Source organism: Varroa jacobsoni, unplaced genomic scaffold (assembly GCF_002532875.2).
Source record: "Varroa jacobsoni isolate VJ856 unplaced genomic scaffold, vjacob_1.0 scaffold_1097, whole genome shotgun sequence".
Classification (NCBI taxonomy): domain Eukaryota; kingdom Metazoa; phylum Arthropoda; class Arachnida; order Mesostigmata; family Varroidae; genus Varroa; species Varroa jacobsoni.
This window is the reverse complement of record NW_019213999.1, coordinates 109,759-128,196: the sequence shown is the minus strand read 5'-3', so window position 1 is coordinate 128,196 and position 18,438 is coordinate 109,759. Positions and strand designations below refer to the sequence as shown.

General features: G+C 39.7%; 3 protein-coding genes across 5 annotated transcripts in view; 1 reads left to right on the top strand and 2 right to left on the bottom strand.

Moving 5' to 3' along the window:
• Nucleotides 1–375: 375 nt before the first annotated feature.
• Nucleotides 376–18,438, bottom strand: part of LOC111266562 (acid-sensing ion channel 1A) — a 19,453-nt gene continuing 1,390 nt past the window's right edge. The window contains exons 1-2 of one of the 2 annotated variants that reach the window (XM_022844141.2): nt 3,750–3,857; nt 376–3,432 (exon numbers count right to left, since the gene is read on the bottom strand). In XM_022844141.2, the coding sequence (XP_022699876.1) occupies nt 542–1,981 (1,440 nt within the window). In that variant the 5' untranslated portion in view covers nt 1,982–3,432; nt 3,750–3,857 and the 3' untranslated portion in view covers nt 376–541. Of the gene's footprint in view, nt 3,965–18,438 lie in introns of those variants that run through there. The other variant, XM_022844140.2, reaches the window with a different exon arrangement.
• Nucleotides 8,202–9,901, bottom strand: LOC111266576 (uncharacterized). Its single transcript, XM_022844164.2, has one exon. The coding sequence runs from the start codon at nt 9,899–9,901 to the stop codon at nt 8,333–8,335; it is 1,569 nt and encodes a 522-aa protein (XP_022699899.1). The 3' UTR covers nt 8,202–8,332.
• The window catches only part of LOC111266561 (uncharacterized), a 20,181-nt gene continuing 15,147 nt past the window's right edge, over nt 13,405–18,438 (top strand). Inside the window, exons 1-2 of one of the 2 annotated variants that reach the window (XM_022844137.2) lie at nt 13,415–14,010; nt 14,118–14,488. In XM_022844137.2, the coding sequence (XP_022699872.1) occupies nt 14,128–14,488 (361 nt within the window). In that variant the 5' untranslated portion in view covers nt 13,415–14,010; nt 14,118–14,127. Of the gene's footprint in view, nt 14,489–18,438 lie in introns of both variants that reach the window. The other variant, XM_022844139.2, reaches the window with a different exon arrangement.

Here is an 18,438-nt window from a genome sequence, read left to right as displayed (position 1 = left end):
ATTGCTATTTTTTAATGCGTTCACTTTATGACACAGTTGAAACGGCCAACCCACGTTAAACTCGAAGGATACGAAAACATTTCCTAGAATAACAGTACACGATTTTAAGTTGCTTCGTTTTGATATTGAGGGATAGCAACGCACATCGAAGTAACGAGGGTCGGTCTATTTAGCTATCCCTAATATTGTAATTTATTAGCCTTAAGAGGTTTATCTGTAAAGAATACGTTTCACGAGCCCTAACAGATTTATTTTCAGACGTTTCATGCAGAACGGGCTTTGATCTGGCCATGCAATAAAAAAACCCTTCACTATATATAATTCACTAGTTGGACACGGTTAATCTTCTCTACTTTTATAAATATCGGGGCTTGATTTTTATTTATCTTATTTATGTTGATTTATTAAATAAAATGAACGCAATCCATTCGTGTGGTATATCAATTCAGTACTAAACGCAATCGGTCAACAGCATTTCATCCTCAAAATAAAACTTTGTTTTTTTTAAACCTTTTGCGCCTTTTCAGTCTTTATGAACTTGCTACTTCAACAAATACCTCACTTTGACGAGGTTTAAGAGCCAACGAACGTGTATCTCAAAAAGTTCGTAAAAAACGAGAAATGATGCTCCAACGAACATGCCGAAATTTCCGCCTAGAATATTTACCAGTTGCACACGGTTAATCTTCTCTACTTCTATAAATATCGGAGCTTGATTTTTGCTATAATAAAGCAGTAAGTGACTGTAAGACCTACTTTCCTTATGAGTATCATTCGCCAATAAGGTCCTGTTCGATTTCACGAAGCTTGCACTTGAGAGAGCCGCACGGTAAATTCTCTCGCTACATCTTGGCGGACAGTTACAAGAAATCGTGCGAGACGCCGCTTCACGACTACAGACTTGAGTTTCATTACTCTCCATGCACAACGACGCGATATCGAGATAATCACGGTGTGACAATCTTTCGTTATACCGGCATTTACAATGTTGCAAGATATACAGTGACCAGCATACTCTTACGCATAGAGATGTTGAATAAGGCATCAATAGAGGTAATTGACTAAATGGTGGTTTATCAAACCCCGGAGGCCATTCGCTACGACAGTTCGTTGTGTACGGTTCCGGAAGACGTGTGACCGCTTCAAATGAAATGCCTGCGTAACTCGTATGGCCGTCAGCAATGTAAAAACCGTTTGTGACGACATCCGGGACTAAGTTAGGGTCATGAAGCATAACGATGAAGCCTGCAGTCTTTGTCGATTTAAGCTTCTCCTCATTATGGCTTTCGAGAATGAGACTTAGCCCCTCATCATGGAGATGTGATTTCAAAACCTGCGCGTCTAAACCACGCATCTTTTGCTTGCAGAAGAGACAATAACACACTCCATACCGTAGATATGAAACGATTTGCGGCGAAATAGTTCCGGGGGGACAAGGTTTTCTCTTGCGGTAGCAGCTCTTTATGAGTTCTCTCGCAGTAAATGTGGACAGATCAGTAATCATCCGAAGTGTTCTATATGTGTCGGGATTGAAGCTCATATTCATAATTAGCCCTGCAAATTTCGACTTCTTGCGAACTTCACAGAGAGTCTTTGTCACTGCAAGATTTTCTGCTGAACAGAAAACTGATTTTTTAAACCCGTTGGTGTTGCAGATCGTAATCGCTAAAGGCAATATTCTGTCAACATCGTCGACTAACTTCATTGACGTACTAGTTTCATATTTACAGTAATCTCTTATTCCTTTGCAAATTAAAGTTAAGGTAACTGCTAACATAAAAACATATACGAAGCTGTTGTACTTTCGACGGAACGACACTAACTTAACAAAAGTCTCAATTCCTGTAGCACCATCACGGAATAATGAGCTCAACACGGCTGCTGGACTCCCTGGCTTTTGTAAGCTCCTTGCCAGTTTTGTAGTGGCACGAAATTTCATATGTAAATAAAATCTTTTTGATTTTCTATTTGATGTGTCCATTTTCGCGTACAGTGTCTGTTTAGCTCTTTGGTTCAAACTTTTTCGACAGCAAACAGACGTCTTCTTATTGTAAAATACTGCACAAGGTGACGGTGATTGTTGATTTGGTCAAAACAGGAGAGTTCTTATTGTGGCCGACAAACGGTGGAAGAGACTCAGCGTCCAATCATGTATTGATTTCTTTCCCAGCGCACACTTAGAAAACGCACAAGTTATTTGTACATCCATCATCCCTAACATACGAAATGCGAACCAAAATCAATACTAATACGTTCACCTTGACATAGGTAAAATTGGCCGACCTCGAAATTTTACAGTAAAATAGATCAATGTTCGCTATACATATATAGACATACCAGTATATGTAGACAGAAAGAAGTCTACCTGTCTAGCTGGACAATACGCTGGCTCTATTTCAAACACTAGCTACAATTCAACAAACGATCAAAAATATATATTCTAACAAATCTATTGTTCCACCTCAATTACTTATAGTTGTCCAAGGCAACAACCTTTTTCTTCTATGACAAATATATGCCTTAAAGTTTAGCAAGTTATCGATCTCTGAAACCTACACGGCAACTATGTTATATATGCGATAAGGTCATCAGAAATCGCTATGAGAAATGGTCCGTACGATACAGGCGTGATTCTTTTCGTTTTGACAAGTTAGATTGTATATTTGTGGGCGTGGATAGAGCGGCAACCGGATATCAGCTCTATATTACGTGAATCCAGCAGCGACTTCTGCGACACAGGGCACTATTCATAAACAATTCATTGTAAGGTATACACGCAAATTTTAAGTAATTGCGCACGACATTTACAGCTCGACTCTATATTTACCTAGGTGTGACAACACCAGGCCACACATGGCAAATGTCGTTCACGTAGTCCTGCTAATAATTAAGACAACACTACTTTGCACTCGTTGTGTTCTTCAAACTCCGTTCCGACGGATAAATATTTTTTACAAACAGTCAATTATAAGTTCTGCATACGCCATTCTAAATAATTCTGCACTGTTACTTGAGGCGAATTATTTTTATTTTCACAGTGTGTTTAAATAAGCACATTAGAGCATAATAATGAGATTAATATTTCGTTTCATGTGGTTAATAATATATGATATTTCTGGATTAGGTATTTGCAGACACAGGTCTAATCTTCTCATATTGGTATGATCTGTCATAAACATTTACCATTCATATGGACGGTGTACTAATGTATAATTAGTATCTATAATAAGGCGGCTAGTAGGAAGGTGGCAATCACCACTATCACAACGTTGTACAGTATACACACTAATATCATATGCTATTAGATAGGTTTTTCCAACTAACTAAAATTGCTATATAATAACAAGCTGTTTCCTGGTCTCATCATCACTACCTTGTATCACTACCTTGAGCGTTCTGTGATGTAGTTTAAAACAATCGCCTTGTAATTTCCTAAAACCAACACGAAGAGCGATTGTAGTGTCGCACTTATTGGATGTTGAATAGAGACTAAACTAAATAGGCTACGATTTGCTAAAACTGAAAAATTTGTTTTGTGAACAATCATTCCGTAAATGATAAAACACCTATTTAAGGAGGATTAACCTTAAGCCAGTCGACAGTCGACTCAATATTGGTGGCAACACACACATACGTATAAACATTGTTACTGTAATACCATATAGCACATTATTGACAATTAAACATTTCTGATTATTCAAAAAAATACGATTTCCAGACAGACCCGCCGTCTCTAGTACGAGTCTAACCTCAGATTCCAATGGCCCATCGCCAGTAGTTTCAAAGTCGTCGTACATGGTTGCCGTTTGATTGTTTAATTGTCAGCTGCTCCACAACGAAAAACGTATCTTGTTCCCGGCTACTGTCGTACCATCTCTTGAATCCACTGTGTATCACTACTGATCTATCAATTGCCTGCCTATACGCTGAAAGCCAATCCGGTCACGTGACTTTGTTTACCTGTCTGGAATGGACACCATTTACAAGAATGCTTATTTTTTTTCTTCACAGTTTAAGAAAGTCAGCGGTTAGGAGCTAGCAAGAGTAAGTTTACTGATAAGATGAGCCTGATGCTGATTGTCACTCTCTCTGTCTAGCAGGCTCTTAGATGGCAAATCGGTTGATAGGCCAGAGAAAGTTCGTCCTGTGAAGGCCCCTCCCTTAGTCTTTCTCTCTTGCGTATGTGTTTGGTGAATCAGCTGCCTCTAACGACAGCGGTGCGTATTGATAGAACTATAAAGTAGCGTTGGCTATCTACCAAACGCTATTCGCCCGGGCCGATAGAACTCAGCTAAGCTGATCAGTGTATTTGTATAAGGATAGGGTCACTTTAAGGTTTATTGTCGGTTTTTATTATACGTTTATAGTTATTCGTAATGTTTTTTTCTATCAAGCATCTTGTCAGGCAAGATCAAGCAAGTTGAAACGGTTTTAATAATATTTTATTAGTTGGTTTGAGGTTTGGGCTAAAGTTTCTTTCGTTTAATGCAAAAGGATTTAAGAGTTCTAGCCTTCACCCATTGTGTATGTGGCCGTAGGCTTGGGGTCTGTTTCTTACAGTAGGAGCAGCTTGTCTGTCAGTCTAACTTCAACTAATTAGTAATCTAACTTTGAACAATCAAAAATATTAAATTGCTTCCCGATGTGGAAGCTTCATGAAATCCATATTAGGTATATACGGAAGGTACATCCCATTTGTGTGGCTAAAGGGAAATTTTCTAGGTATATGCCATCTACCACTCTAATATGACATATATATAATTTTACTGTAATGGATTACTACGATTTTTGTTTTTCTTTTTTTATAAGTAAGGTGTTTGAAACGCTATTTTCCTTTTCATTTGTCGTTGATGCTAAAACCGGCGTTCTAGAATTTGTAGATAGACTCTGCTTGGAGATGTCCGTGAAAGAAACGGACTATTTCGATAAGTCGTTAAAAACACCAGCGTCGGACGTAAAACTCAGAAGTTGTTAAAATTCATATGTTATTATTTGCATTAGTTTGTATATATATATATATATAGGCCTAATTTCGAGTTTTTTGAGCAGCGCATGCGAATAAATAATAATTCGACATCGTATTAAAGTGCGTTTGTTTTTTAGGTCTACGGTTACACACCGTACGTCTCGGACATCAGGGCAGTCCTTGAGCTTCAGACTGTGCCAAAATAAATAGATCTCGGGAAGAACAAAGACTGTAGTTTTCAGTATGGCATTATACAAATATTCGCCAAAATTTTTGTCGAGAGGCACAAGAAATTCGTGGCCTTGTTAAGAAGCATTTACGCCAGTTTCTCAGATGTGCTTCAGTTTGATATTGAATTCATAGTATAGAACACAGAGAAAGCATTCGGGCTAACAGCTGTAGTTGTGACTCAGTCAACTAAACGGGCATAACCTATTAAACCAATCGTTGGAAACCAGACGTTTAAAGCAATACATAACTAAAGCAGTACCGGACATAAAACGTTTATTTGCCTACGGGCTAATTACGTTTCGACGTGCCGAGCGGGACTTCGGCAGATTCTACGTCTGGTTGGTGCTAACGCATATAACTATCTAGTTCTCTACGGATAGAAGTAATCGTACTTCTGGACGACGCTCTTCGAGCCGTTTTCAATCGATACGAATTCAAAGTCAAGCTCTGCCGTGAGCGTTGTTTATGGCAATGTTTTAAACATTCTCAAGGAAGCACTCACAACATTAGCTCCAATTTAATAGGTTCCTTAGCATAAATGATCAACAGCACGGATTTGAAGATAGCTTCTACCATTGGTTTATTCAACCTTTCCTTTAACGTCTACGAAGCGACTACGAACCCGATTTTGAAGAGGCCATGAAATGCCTTTTCCCAAACTCTGCGGTTTGGACAACATGCAATAAAGTAGTAACACTTAAGATAATGAAAGACATCATTTAAGCGAAATACTTCGAAGAAACACTCCTTATGTAGGCCTGAGGCGTAGCATTTTCTAAAACAATTACCCAATGCTTAGCATAATGTTCTTTGATGTGTTGTATAATCGTCTACGCGACATAGGTCGGTTGGTTGAATTCAGCCTGGTTTGCTTCGTGTCATGCATTGTCATTTTTAGCTAATGAAATAATACAAGACAAGCTTTAAAAGCAATTGATTATTTTAAGCCTTTTGCATAAAAATACGATTCTAACACAGGGCTAACCTGTACTAATTAGAAATTATTCTTTGACACAATAAACAAAGTTAAACCGAATGGTGAACCAAGCTGACGCATAGTTCTTGTCAAATATGCAACAAAATGAATTCTCTTCAAACAACCTGCGAGTTTACCCAGTCTTAAAAGACGACTGGGACTGGGGTTGACCATGTCGCACCGTTCACGTATTTCTATGAGAACATCCACAGCTAGTAAACTTATTAGGCATACAAATATGAACACTTTCCTTATCAGTTTAGCATGTTGGACTCAAGCAAACAGGTAGGTATCGGTAAAATATTCTTCTGTACACCGAAGGGACAGCGCATGCTTATGGTTGCTATCCGCTATTTTTTTACACATGCTAAAGAGACTTCAACTAGTTGTTCGACAGCTTAGCGGATTGTTCCTCAGTATCAAGAAGCGTGACACATATATCGGTATTAGCTATCAAATACGAAACCGAAAACGGCTTTGCAAGATTAATCCTATATTCTCGGTTAATATATTAAAATTGTCTGAGAAGCTCCGACTGCAGACTTTGACCAAAAAAATCTATTCAACCCTTCATTGCCAAGCTTCCCAGACACAGTTAACGCCACTAGAATCAGATAATTTTTGGCCAATTATAAGGTCATCTATTTAGCTACTCGATCTATACGAGCATTCTATTGGCTACAATAAATTTGAATCAAAACCATAATTTTATAACCAGTATGGGCGTTACGTTACTCAGCAGAGATGCCGTGTAGTAGAAATAGGTTGCCTAGCAGTAACTCACACGACAAGCCTGGACAAAAAAAATACCCTACGTAGCGAGTGACTCAAAGAGTAGGTCTCCTTATGTTTCGATCAGGTTAGTTTGTATGAAAATAGGCTAAGAACCAGCATCAGGGGGGCGTACGATATCGGCAAGCAAAGTTACAACATAGCTATGCTTCGACGCTGCCCGCCTCTTAAGTTACCATAACTAAAAGCGAATATGGGAAGAAAACTAAATTGTTGCGAGGAAAGTTCTCGCTGTCAGTAAGGCAAAGTTACGTTAATCTAGCTGGTGAGCATCTCCCGACAACTGATAACTGTTATTTTGTGAAGCCTTAGAAGAGTATCAAACCCCAAATTCTACTTATTTTATAGCTCACAAACTAAACACCCATAGATTACTACCTCAGCCAAGTAAATAACAGTTATCCAATTATTTTCCTGATTAATTACATTTTTGAGTTACGCAGTAAGAAGCGATTTTTAAGAAATTCACGTCTTACTGCTAACATTTCCATAGAACTCTTCGTATCGATAAATTATATTAGATCCTCACGTAAATCCGTGTCGATTTCGCTGTTTGATATGAGTTCCTGAAGATTCTAGGTCGTAAGCAAATGTTTTACCCTTTAGACGCTCCGATAGTCAGCGAAATCGTTGCAAATCTCTGATGGTAACTTAAATAATGTTCTGCTTGAGAGAACATAAAAAGAAACAAAGCTGCAATAGAATTTTTGGCAAATGTCTTCACGAAAGAAGGAGGTGATACAGGCTGCAGGTAAGATGTGCGGTTTGTACGAATCCTTAGCGAATGTCCAACAAGCAATACAGAGGTATTTCGATCCGTCCTAGAAGTTGGAGTTTGAATATTACAGCCAGCCGGAACTCGGCCGAATTGTAATTTCTGTAACATTGATTACGGAACTTGTAGGCAAAAACCCACATCTTTTTTTTCGAGGAGCTTGGTACTATTCTCCATGGATTAGACCAAATCCATTTGTAACCAAACATCTGGATCCATCTGTACGCCGAAGTCCACGTTAAACCGTCGAAGTTTGAGCATCTTATGAGTCCAACTATCGGTGTTTGGAACAGCGTTTCGTGATCTGCGTTTCTCGTATTCCGTCAAAAAATGAAATATGACGATGATATCAATAAGGCAATCTTCGATTTGTTAAAAGATAAGCGAAAATAAAAAGCCACATGTTATTCAATAAGCGCTTCTTAGCAAAAAATCAGCACGGATTCCATGGATATCCGGTACACTTATATATATACATGTATGTATCATTTCTACTGACATCGCATCGCAGTTTTCCAGAATTCCATATAACAAACAAACTATTTTTCTAGATTATCAACAGATGCGCCTTGTATCTATACTGGACTAGAATTCAGCTACTAACCAGACCAGCTTGTCGTCGCATTCTCTCTTCTAGAATCTCGACAAGTCTTTTATACTCGATAGCCTTCTTGTGTGCTTTAGTTATACGCTTTCGAAATTCCAGTTCTGCCTTGTTATGGAGATCTTCTAATAAAGCTATCTTATTAAGGAGTCTGGTCACTTCTTCGCGAAGATCTTCATTTTCTTCCTCCTGTTTTCGTCGCAGTTCTTGCTCAACTTTGAGCCTTTCTTCAGCGATCTTGTCACTTTCCTTTTTCAATTCAGCCATCGACGTCTGAATCCGTCTAGTTTCCGCCTTCAAATCATGAAACGCTTTTTCAGCATCGACAAGTTTTTTCTGAAGACGCCTTTTTTCTTCATTTTCCTCTCGCTGACGTTTTTCCGCGACCTCCCGCCGTAGCCGCTCTTCGAGAACTTCTTTTTTCCTCTCTACGACATCCTGAATTGTCGTTTCGCGAAAGACCTTTTCCTCTTTTAGCCTTTGTTCTCTGTCGATTTTTTCCCCCTCCATTAATTTATTGAGCTTTTCGTTGAGGTCGTGTCGTTGTTGAGTGACTCGAGCAGCTTCATCCTCAAATGTTTTAGCTTTTTCTTGAGCTATAACTAACTGTGCCCTCAAATCGGCTTTATCTGCCTCCAGCTCCAAACGGATTTTCTCCACCTGAGTTGCTATCTCCTTCTTCTGGTTTAATGTGCTCTCAGTGATTTTTTTATTTAGTTGCTCGACAAGGCGCTGTAGATCTTGAACGTGTATTGTCATTGTATTGCGTTCCGCCACAGCGAGTTCCGCTGCCTGGACACTAGCTTCGGCATGCTGAAGTGCTTGGGAAATTTGCATTTCTAGTTGCTGACAGCGATCCTTTAAATACTCGCATTGATCTTCGAGGTCTTTGCTACGATATCGATGTGTTTCCAACTGTTTGTCTTTGAGATCAACTTTTGTTCTCAGATTCTGATAAGCGAACTCCAAATCGTTATATTGTTTTTGCAGGTTTTCCATGCTATGAAGGACGTCGCCGATTCGAACCTGGCTGTCATCCAGAGTGGTGCTGCCATCGCGCAATAATCTCCATGTCAATTGGTGCACGGAAGATGATGCGCTCCGAAGTTCATTTTGGGTGATCTGCAGTTGCCGCTCGATTGAGTCGACTTTCGACAGATGTTCTTCTTTTAGCTTGAGTACGGCTGCCTCGAAATCATCTGGAGAGATGTAGTCTGCTTTCTTTTTTAACGCCATGTCAAGCCGTGTCACTTCGGCGATTGTGCTCTGGAAAAGACTGAAGGCTTTGTCCCGGGCCTTTAGAGCGTTGTCCCGCTCCTCCTGAAGAAGTGTCACGGTATCGGCCAACCCACCGTGTTGGTTCTCCTCCATTATGTTGAGCCGTACCCGGACCTGATGTTTCAACTCAGTAAATAACCTTCTGTTCTCATCGACCAGCTTGACGACATCGGCACGACACTGGATGAGTTCCTGTTTGAGTTGTTGTAGCTCCTTTGGTGCTAAATCTAAAAAGTTTGTCACCTCGCTGGAGATTTCCTTCTTCGTTTTAGCACTCATTATGATTCAGGAGTTTTCTCAGCTGGCTTGCTAATTAGTAAACAAGTAGATACTGTATAAATAAGTAAAAGTGTTTTGCACGCGTAGTATCCTAGTTCATGCACACAAGCGCACCTCCTGGATTAGGATTAACCATAGCCGTGACAACTGCCTTACATCAACCATTCTCGGAGGTTTGTCGTCAGTTTAGGCAAGCCTCACGGCACGAACTGCCAAAGCGGCGCAGGTTGAGCTCTCGACGAGCGCGCTCCGCTCCGTGCTTCACGACAGCCGGGAGCCGGCTGTTGTTGAGGCAGCCGATGTGGTTGCCATGGAAGCCTAACGTTAGTCATTTCGGTAATGACTGCATAGTGGGTGGAAGATCAGTAGCAGCCCCGACTGCAATAGGTGAGGCTTGCAGAGTCGTATCAATGAAAATACTAATCGTAATCCTGAAAGAATGAATAATGGCCCGCGCGTCTAAAAAACTCGATTTGATGTTCTGAAATCAGTGTAGTGTATATTTTGTAGTGTTGTAGAAGAGAAGAAGCGGAAACAGTCAGTTATGGTTGTTCGCTTGTGCCTGCCATAGACACCTTGAATTGAGGAAACGATTAAATAATTAGTTTAATTCAGTTTGTAGGCTTGATGCTCATGAAGTTGAAATAGAAAAGTAGAAATGAGCCATTGCACCTTGAAAACAGAACGATATTGTCATTTGATTAAAAGGCAGAGTTTTACTAAAAGCGTTTGATGCCACTTTGTTAGCGTTTATTTCAAATTTAGAAAAACACTTAAACATATAAAAAGTCGGCCACGCTTAACAACAACGATAATATAATAAAAAGTCGTCATCTCAAGTATTAATCAAACATTGTGTTAACGAAATAGATAATAACAAAGAGTCTTTATTACCTATGAGACTTGTGTTTTATATATCGATGATCTCCAAGATGAACTCTCCACCATCATAGCTGTTTACTCATATACGATTGTTCTTGCAACCTCGATAAATATGAGTTTCTTTCGACTATTACTTGCAAAACATTTTAACATTCGTGTGCCTCCAATCATGATGGCCACTACAATCGAAACGCGTGGCGTCGCTCATTATACTATCAGTCGCTAAATATTAGCCACCCGCAGGATGGAATAGGCAATAGCGCTGGGGCGTGGAATCTAAAAGTCCCAATGTCCTGATTTGGTTAAATGCATGCACATTAATGTGGTCCTACATGTAAATAAATTATTATTGTTATCACATTTTTGATTTCACGTTAGTGCGGACTTTTTATTGAACGACGGCCTTTTTATAAGATCCTAGGTTATAGTGTGTGTACTTCTTAGCTTTATCGCGATACGTTAACGATACGTTTAGAATACAGCAGATAAAGCAATTACGCGATAACGGTTCAATTTCACCTATATGTGTTCAACAAGTCTAACAGGTTGATTGGATACTGACTCAACTAGTAAGCAACTCGTAAAATATAAAAATTAGCAACCTATTAGGATATCTTGGCACAAACGTTCTAGCTGACAAAACATAAAGCACGCTTACTTATTCACTAAGATACAATAACGGTATTTCGTTATCGTGTGTACTAAAAGATATCCTTGCACTTGGAAAAATTAACGTACTTTTTATGGGTAAATATAAACGGTGAGCATTAAAAACTTGGCTTTCCTTTATTAATCCAGCCCGTACCATATTTTCATGCCTCATTAACGAAGATGTGAGCTAAATACTTCTGGCAAACTGAATTACCCTGTATGTATTTGCCACGCGTATTAAATAAAAATGCTCTGGCAACCACCGCGTGACGATAACGGCAATATAGATTTCTCAGCCCGCATATTACGCCAGGTGACTGGCATACTAGTTAGTGGTTCACTGCTGTTGTGCCTTTCATGAAAACGGCACTCATTATCTGCCGTTGATGCTGTTGCTACATAAATGAAAAATCTTTGGGAAGTGTAGTAGAAGTGAGAAAATGCAATCTTTTATCTCTGATCTTAAAATCGGCTCGCGTGTGGTTTCCTACAATACTCTATTCCGTAATCTCGTTCCTCTTCTTTCTTTTAAGTTTTTAAAATAATTTTCCGTTTGCTTTATCTTTTAACTTGATTCGGTTTGTCTCTTCCTGCTTTTTCACTTCAAATGCTTCCTTAAACTTTCACAGAACTTCGAAATACAGAATAGCCTGCGGGCTCAACACTCAAGGGAGAAACGCCTGCATGTTTATAGGTATACGTTTCAATACACGCCAGTGTATTGTGGTACTGACAGCGACAGGCGTTTCAACCTCATTGAAGCCGGTGCAGTTTACCAGCATCACCTTATCATCGTTGCTACAAACATTGCTGCAGTAAAAGACAGTGCTCCGCCTCGGAATGATTTTTTCTCAATGTTCCTTCTATTTCTTCGGTCCATTATAGAGTCGGTTTTGTGAGGTATGGAGAATTTAGGCGACAAAAACGAAACAGGCATGAAAACAATAAAGAAGCTTTGAAACTTGGTGCTACATTTGTAATCGTCGCGCGTCACCTGTCTGTTGTGATGGCTGCTGGACGTGTAGCTTCTCGATGGAGCCGCGGTGCAATGCTATTCGACGTGACGCTAGCAAGAAAGTAAACGCCCACAGCCCGATAAAGGCAGGTAAGCTAAACGCAAGCAGGGGTGTATCTTTCTTCTTAAGCAAGCGCGTGCCCGACGATGTGTTTAACGTGGTGCAGCCCTCTTCAAATCCGACCTAAACCAAGAGAGAGAGAGGGGGGGGGGGGGGTAGTTAGGCCACTCATTTGGTGTTCACCATTCGGCTTTATTTTTATGCGGTGTAGTATATCCCAGCTTGTCTGGCGTCAGCGTTTCATATTAAAATGAAGGGGGGCTGTACAGTTATGGCCTATAGCCGATAACCTGGACTATTAGTATTAGCTTGAGCACAACACTTGCCGTAGTTGGGAATATTAGCTTGTTTAATGTTGGTTCGACAATCACTCTGAACAAAGGCGCCCATTAAGGGAACTGAAGTAATTCGATGCATCTGATTGCCTTCGCTCAACGTTTTTCATTTCTTGAATTTCATATCGAAGTGTTTTTGCAATACAGGATGAGCATCATCACTGACCTTGCTAGTGTACTTTCTCTGGAATCTTTGCATATTATTTATCATTTAAAATATTCTTTTATAATAATAATAATAATTAAAGCCTAAATGTATTTCTCAAAAGCGGTTAATTATTTTTACAGAATGCCAGTAACAGTACTTGTAGTGCCATGAGTCCGTACGCGACGACTGTGCAATGGCTGAGTACACAGCTCTCTCTATTTATGTAGTAATTACTCTAGTTATGTAGTACGTGTTACTGGCGGTTCCTGAAACAACTAATTAAAGGGTTGGTCATTCGAGCAACTGCGTTATGCAAGGGTGCCTTGTGAATCCCTGAATGGCCAGCTTTCAATTAGTTCGGTATAAACAGTGCATTTCCATGCGTTGGATTAAGTGCCTTTTTTTGAAAGTGTTCATACGCCAAGCCTAGGAAAAATAATTCATCAATCAAATCTGACCACTGGAACTGGCGTTCCTAATTTTGCAATGCTCTTGAGCCCGATCTTTTCCACTTTCTCACGTTTCCCCTCACGGCTCCTTCTCACGCACACACTAATGCACATAGCGCACCTGTGGCCTGCGCTCTGTCGTCACCGGGCAGCACCGTGGAGCATCGCCCCACCCGTTCGCAAGTGAATGGAAATGGAAAGGGCAGTGAATCGCAGGAAACGAGCGGAATACCTTCGCATTATTGTAATTTTCCGTGAAAATGGATTTTAGAAAATAGACTTGGGTAAACGATAAAGTCAAGATTTTCGAGTTTGAACAAGAGGCTAGAAATCGACTAGCCTAGGTCCAAGATATTCTAATAATTGGATTTAACAATAGTAACAATTTACCGGCAAGATACGTGAATGCTATGTTAACGTCTCATGTGAAAATCTTCATGTGTTAGATTGCATTGTTATGAATCGAGGGGATGTACAGTGTAGTACAAGATGGTTAATGTACATGGAATCACTCACGCGTGGAATCGGAGAAACGTGGAATTTTTTGAGCGATAAAAGAATTACAATAGTAAGTTTTCAAATTTCGCTAGTCTCTAAGAGTGTTCGAAAGGTTAATCTATTCTCGAAAGTGAACAACCGTAACAACATGTGGGCTGTGCTATTTTCTTGAATCAGTGACTAAATCATGAAAATTGCGCTGATGGATCGCGATGATTGTATAGAGGAGCAGGCTCCTCGTTCTCTGAAATTGACTTTTCCACCCAGTCGAGTAGGAGTCAATCCTGAAAAGGATTGCAGCTCTACGCGCGTCGAGGTGGTCTCTCAAGCGGATAACGGAAGTCAACACCTTCAAAACTATTGGCCTGTCTTCTCAGTGATGCGGCCTATTAACGAGAATTATCCGCATCCAGCCCCAGGAACTGAAGGTAGCACCGCACCTTCCGTTGGATGTTTTCAAGGTGTTAAGGATGTCGTCTGGAATTGGAAGCCACAAAATGGACACGTATTTCCTGAACATATGGATGATGCTCTACATATCATACCTGGTAAGAACAACATTGCACAATGTTAGCTTTGAGGTGCTTATCCAGCCACCCATCTGAAGCTATACACTGCTGCGGGTTATACTGGGTGTAGCACTCGAAAAACTTATATCTATTCACCTAAAACTCTTGGCGGTTATAAATTGTAGCCCAATTTGTAACGTTTAATTTAACACTAGTTTCTTCCAGTTTGTTGTCTGAAACTGCGAAAATAGCAAGTATGTTTTAAAAAAAATGTTTAGATTAGCTGTATAATTTTTCCAAGGTTTTGAATAAGACAGTACTTTATTAATTTTTGTTTACTTGTACAGCTTCGGCAACATGTAACCAACAAATATATTAAAGTCGCTTGGCGGGTGGTCAGACTCTTTGAGCAGTTAAAGCCCTATTATTGTGCAGCTAAGACTGGTTGGAGTTAATATCAGACTTTTCGTTATTCCGAATAAGCTATTCGAATTTGGTTTTCATCCTAGTCATTCTAACTATCTTAAAGTTGCAAGAGCACGCCCACTTATCATATTGACAACACTATTTCGAAAATGTAACAGATGTTGCATAAAGCATTATGTAAGCATTTCATGTTTTTTTTCCTTTCAATGAATTCCCATAACCGAAATTAAAAGAGATAGAATCTAGGCCATGCATGTCCCCTGGAGCCTTTCAGTTTTCAAAGTCAGCAACTGGAGACCAAAGCTGAATAAATTTCAATATCTAGTTCTTATAAACTGAGCCCCTCTTTAATTTATTTCTGAGGATAAAATACCTTAGTAACAATTAAGTAGCATCCGCTTTTTAAACCGGTTTTTTCAGCATAGTTGTATATATTCAAGCAAAGCAGCGTTTCAACTAGTTTTTCGCCTTTACAAGATTTTTCTTTTTAGAATATAGGAGAACACGCAATTTGAATAGCAAAAGGGCTGTCGTAGCGGTAATCTTCCAACAACAGTAGCACTGCCGGAAAGCTGGCAAAAATAGAATTGATCCATGACGTTCGTCAATTGTTGCGAAGATCCTGTTAGTGTTATCAGCAAGCTTTCGTTCAAGTTACATTTGAGTCGTGTAACTTTACGTTCGACCAAGCAAAGGTCCGGTCTCGCATGTATCTACTCTTCGTTTTAGCAATAAGTCTGTTAAGATGATATCAAAAGAGCAGCACTGGGATGAACTCACTAGCTGTAACAAGTCGAATATTGAAGTTCAATTCTTCTCACAGCTATGGGACGCCGCTATAGACATCTTGACGTATGACAAGGGGTGATGGCACGATTTACCATTTATAGCTATGATTCACGAGCAAGATTTTTTAGGAACATATTGCATGATATATATATTTAGAGCGAGTTGGCTACTGCTATAAAAAATAGATTCAAAGATTAAAGAAAATAGATTGTAAAACTAGGCGATGTTAACAAATTCTCTTTTCGAACATACATAAAAAATACTTTTATTAAGAAGCAAAAGGCAAACATTGCCTAGTATTTATTAGATCCATTTTAAAGATTTTTAGTCCAAAGGGAATCAACCACCATTATATTGTAGACAAAAGTACACAATTTTTGCGAATAATGAAAGTAACCCGAATGATAGGAAATTTTAATCAATAGGTTGACCTAATTTTAATTTTTTCAAGCTTAGCACCAAGCCTCCATGTTGGTGTGAATAGCTAATACGGGCACGGTCTAGTATCCCATATAGATTAGTTAACGCAATAGATCGTTATTTTTGCAACGAACGATGCCTCTATATAAAGCAGATAACTACACATACGAAGTTACTTTTCGTGTTTTACGTTTGGTACTCCAGTGGTTAGGCATTATTTCGGACAGGTCGTTCTTAGCAGGAAGCGCAATTTGTTTACGTGCGGATTCGAGGCAGGACCGAAATTTAGCAAACAAACACATTATCCACTGCGCTATCATGGATAGAAATACAGCAGGCTAACCTGTGGTTTGTGAACAAACAATGGATACATAGATCGTGCCATCAAGAATACTATTGGACCTGCGGCTTCACCGACGGCCGCCATCTTCTATCTGATTATCTTCTATCTAAAATATGTTCTCTATCAAGGCTGAGCAATATATTTTTTCTGCATCATCTACAGCCCTCTTCTGCTAAAACCGTTAAAAGTTCAGCCCTATTCCCCTTCTATTCAGCAAGTTATTTTGCTTAGATGCTGTCTATTCTTTTTCTTATTACGATGATGATTACACAGTTACCATCACGGCAAAGGCTAGCACAGTTGTTACCGTTAAGATGATATGTTTTGGACGACGGGTCGCTCCTCAGAACAATAGCTCTCTACTCCCTATTCATTCTCAACGGGGAGATAATAGTTGTACCGCGGTGACTCGAGAGTGGGACACCAGCGCCATTGGTGTCTTTCACCAAAGGCCGTTGCCGCCAGCGTGGGCACAGTGGTAGTGAATTACGAATGGGGGTGTGACACGTCGTAGGTCTCGCCGTCGCCACTGAGACTCACTGACTTGGTCGGTCTTTTCGTTGCCTTCCCGATTCTAATAACGAAACTACATACGTTGATAATGACGGCGTGGTCTTGATGGACAACCAGCTACCAGACGCGGAGACGACCTACTGCTTGGCTCCGTGGAGCAGTAAGTGGGGTATTATTAAGTGAAGGGGAAAGCTAATGTGCTACGACAATGCGTTTCCTTTCATCTTCTGGGCCAAACAGGTGGCGAAAGATGTCTGATACGCTACAAAATAAAGGGATATAGTGCTCGTAACGACAGTAAATGGAAGTTGGTGCCCATAGTGCTTATAATAGCATGGGTGGAGGCTGACTGCGAAGAAAGATGAGGACTGGTGTAGAAGGACCAGTTCACATAAAAAAAGAAATTTCAGCCCAAATAAAAGCGTTTTGCCTGCAAAATCAAATATACTTAAATACCCAAATGCTTATGCTTATATGTGTAAAGCGTACGAATTAATGCATTTAAGCTGCCGGGTATTTTCTGTCACTTTTTAAAATTATAGTTATTTGTAATAAATGTTACCAGATGTGCTCTTCTTTAAGCATACCATTAAGAAGACGATTGTCAGGGGTCGGCAAAATTGAGTCGTCTTCGAAAAATTATTGGCCATTTTAGGCCAACATTGAGGCAAACCTTGTATTTTGAGATAATATGTCTAAACTAAAAATGCACCATTTTTACCGGTGACTTTTTTACTGTTTTTCTGGTAACAGTACAATCCCACCACTGCAGAACTTCTAAAGTCTCTGAGCGAATAAATGTAATCAGTGACTTTTGCATCCCTCTGTTGAAATTAAATTGAATAATGAAAAAAAAAAAAGTTTTGCAAGAATTGATGTACATGATAGTCTGATGGTGCAACATTCGGGCAACAGATACATTGAAATTATCCATTCGAATTCTTTCAATTGTTGCCAAATAGCTAAAAATATATGTATTCCAGCATCGTCATGGTGGAAAACGACATCTTCTCTGTTCACTAGCTCCAACTTATTTTTTCAATGGCTTGATGTAATCTTATTAGCTGCTAACAGTAGAGGTCTGTTTTGCTGGGCGGCAGTAATTCATAGTGCACGATTTCTTTGCAGTCCCACCAAATGCATAGAATTACCTTTTTTGAGGTCAGCTTGGGCTTTGCCACAGACACTACGACATACATATTTATTTAATTGTACGTTGTTTTCATATGTGATCCACTTTCCGTTACGTGTAATCAGTTACTTTGAAAATGGCTTGACTTCGTCGCTTGTAAAATATCGCAGATTAAGATGCGATTCCCTGCACTCCAACACCAAGTTCCTCCCAGTTGTTTAAAACTGTTTCGTAATTTGTTTGTTGGCGGTGTTCTGGGTACCCTCGTACCAGTGTTACTCTACTTCGCAATAATTTTATCAGCTTTTTTCACAGTTGGTCGATGGGGGAGTATCCCTCAGTTCAAAATCTCCACAATGAAAACGG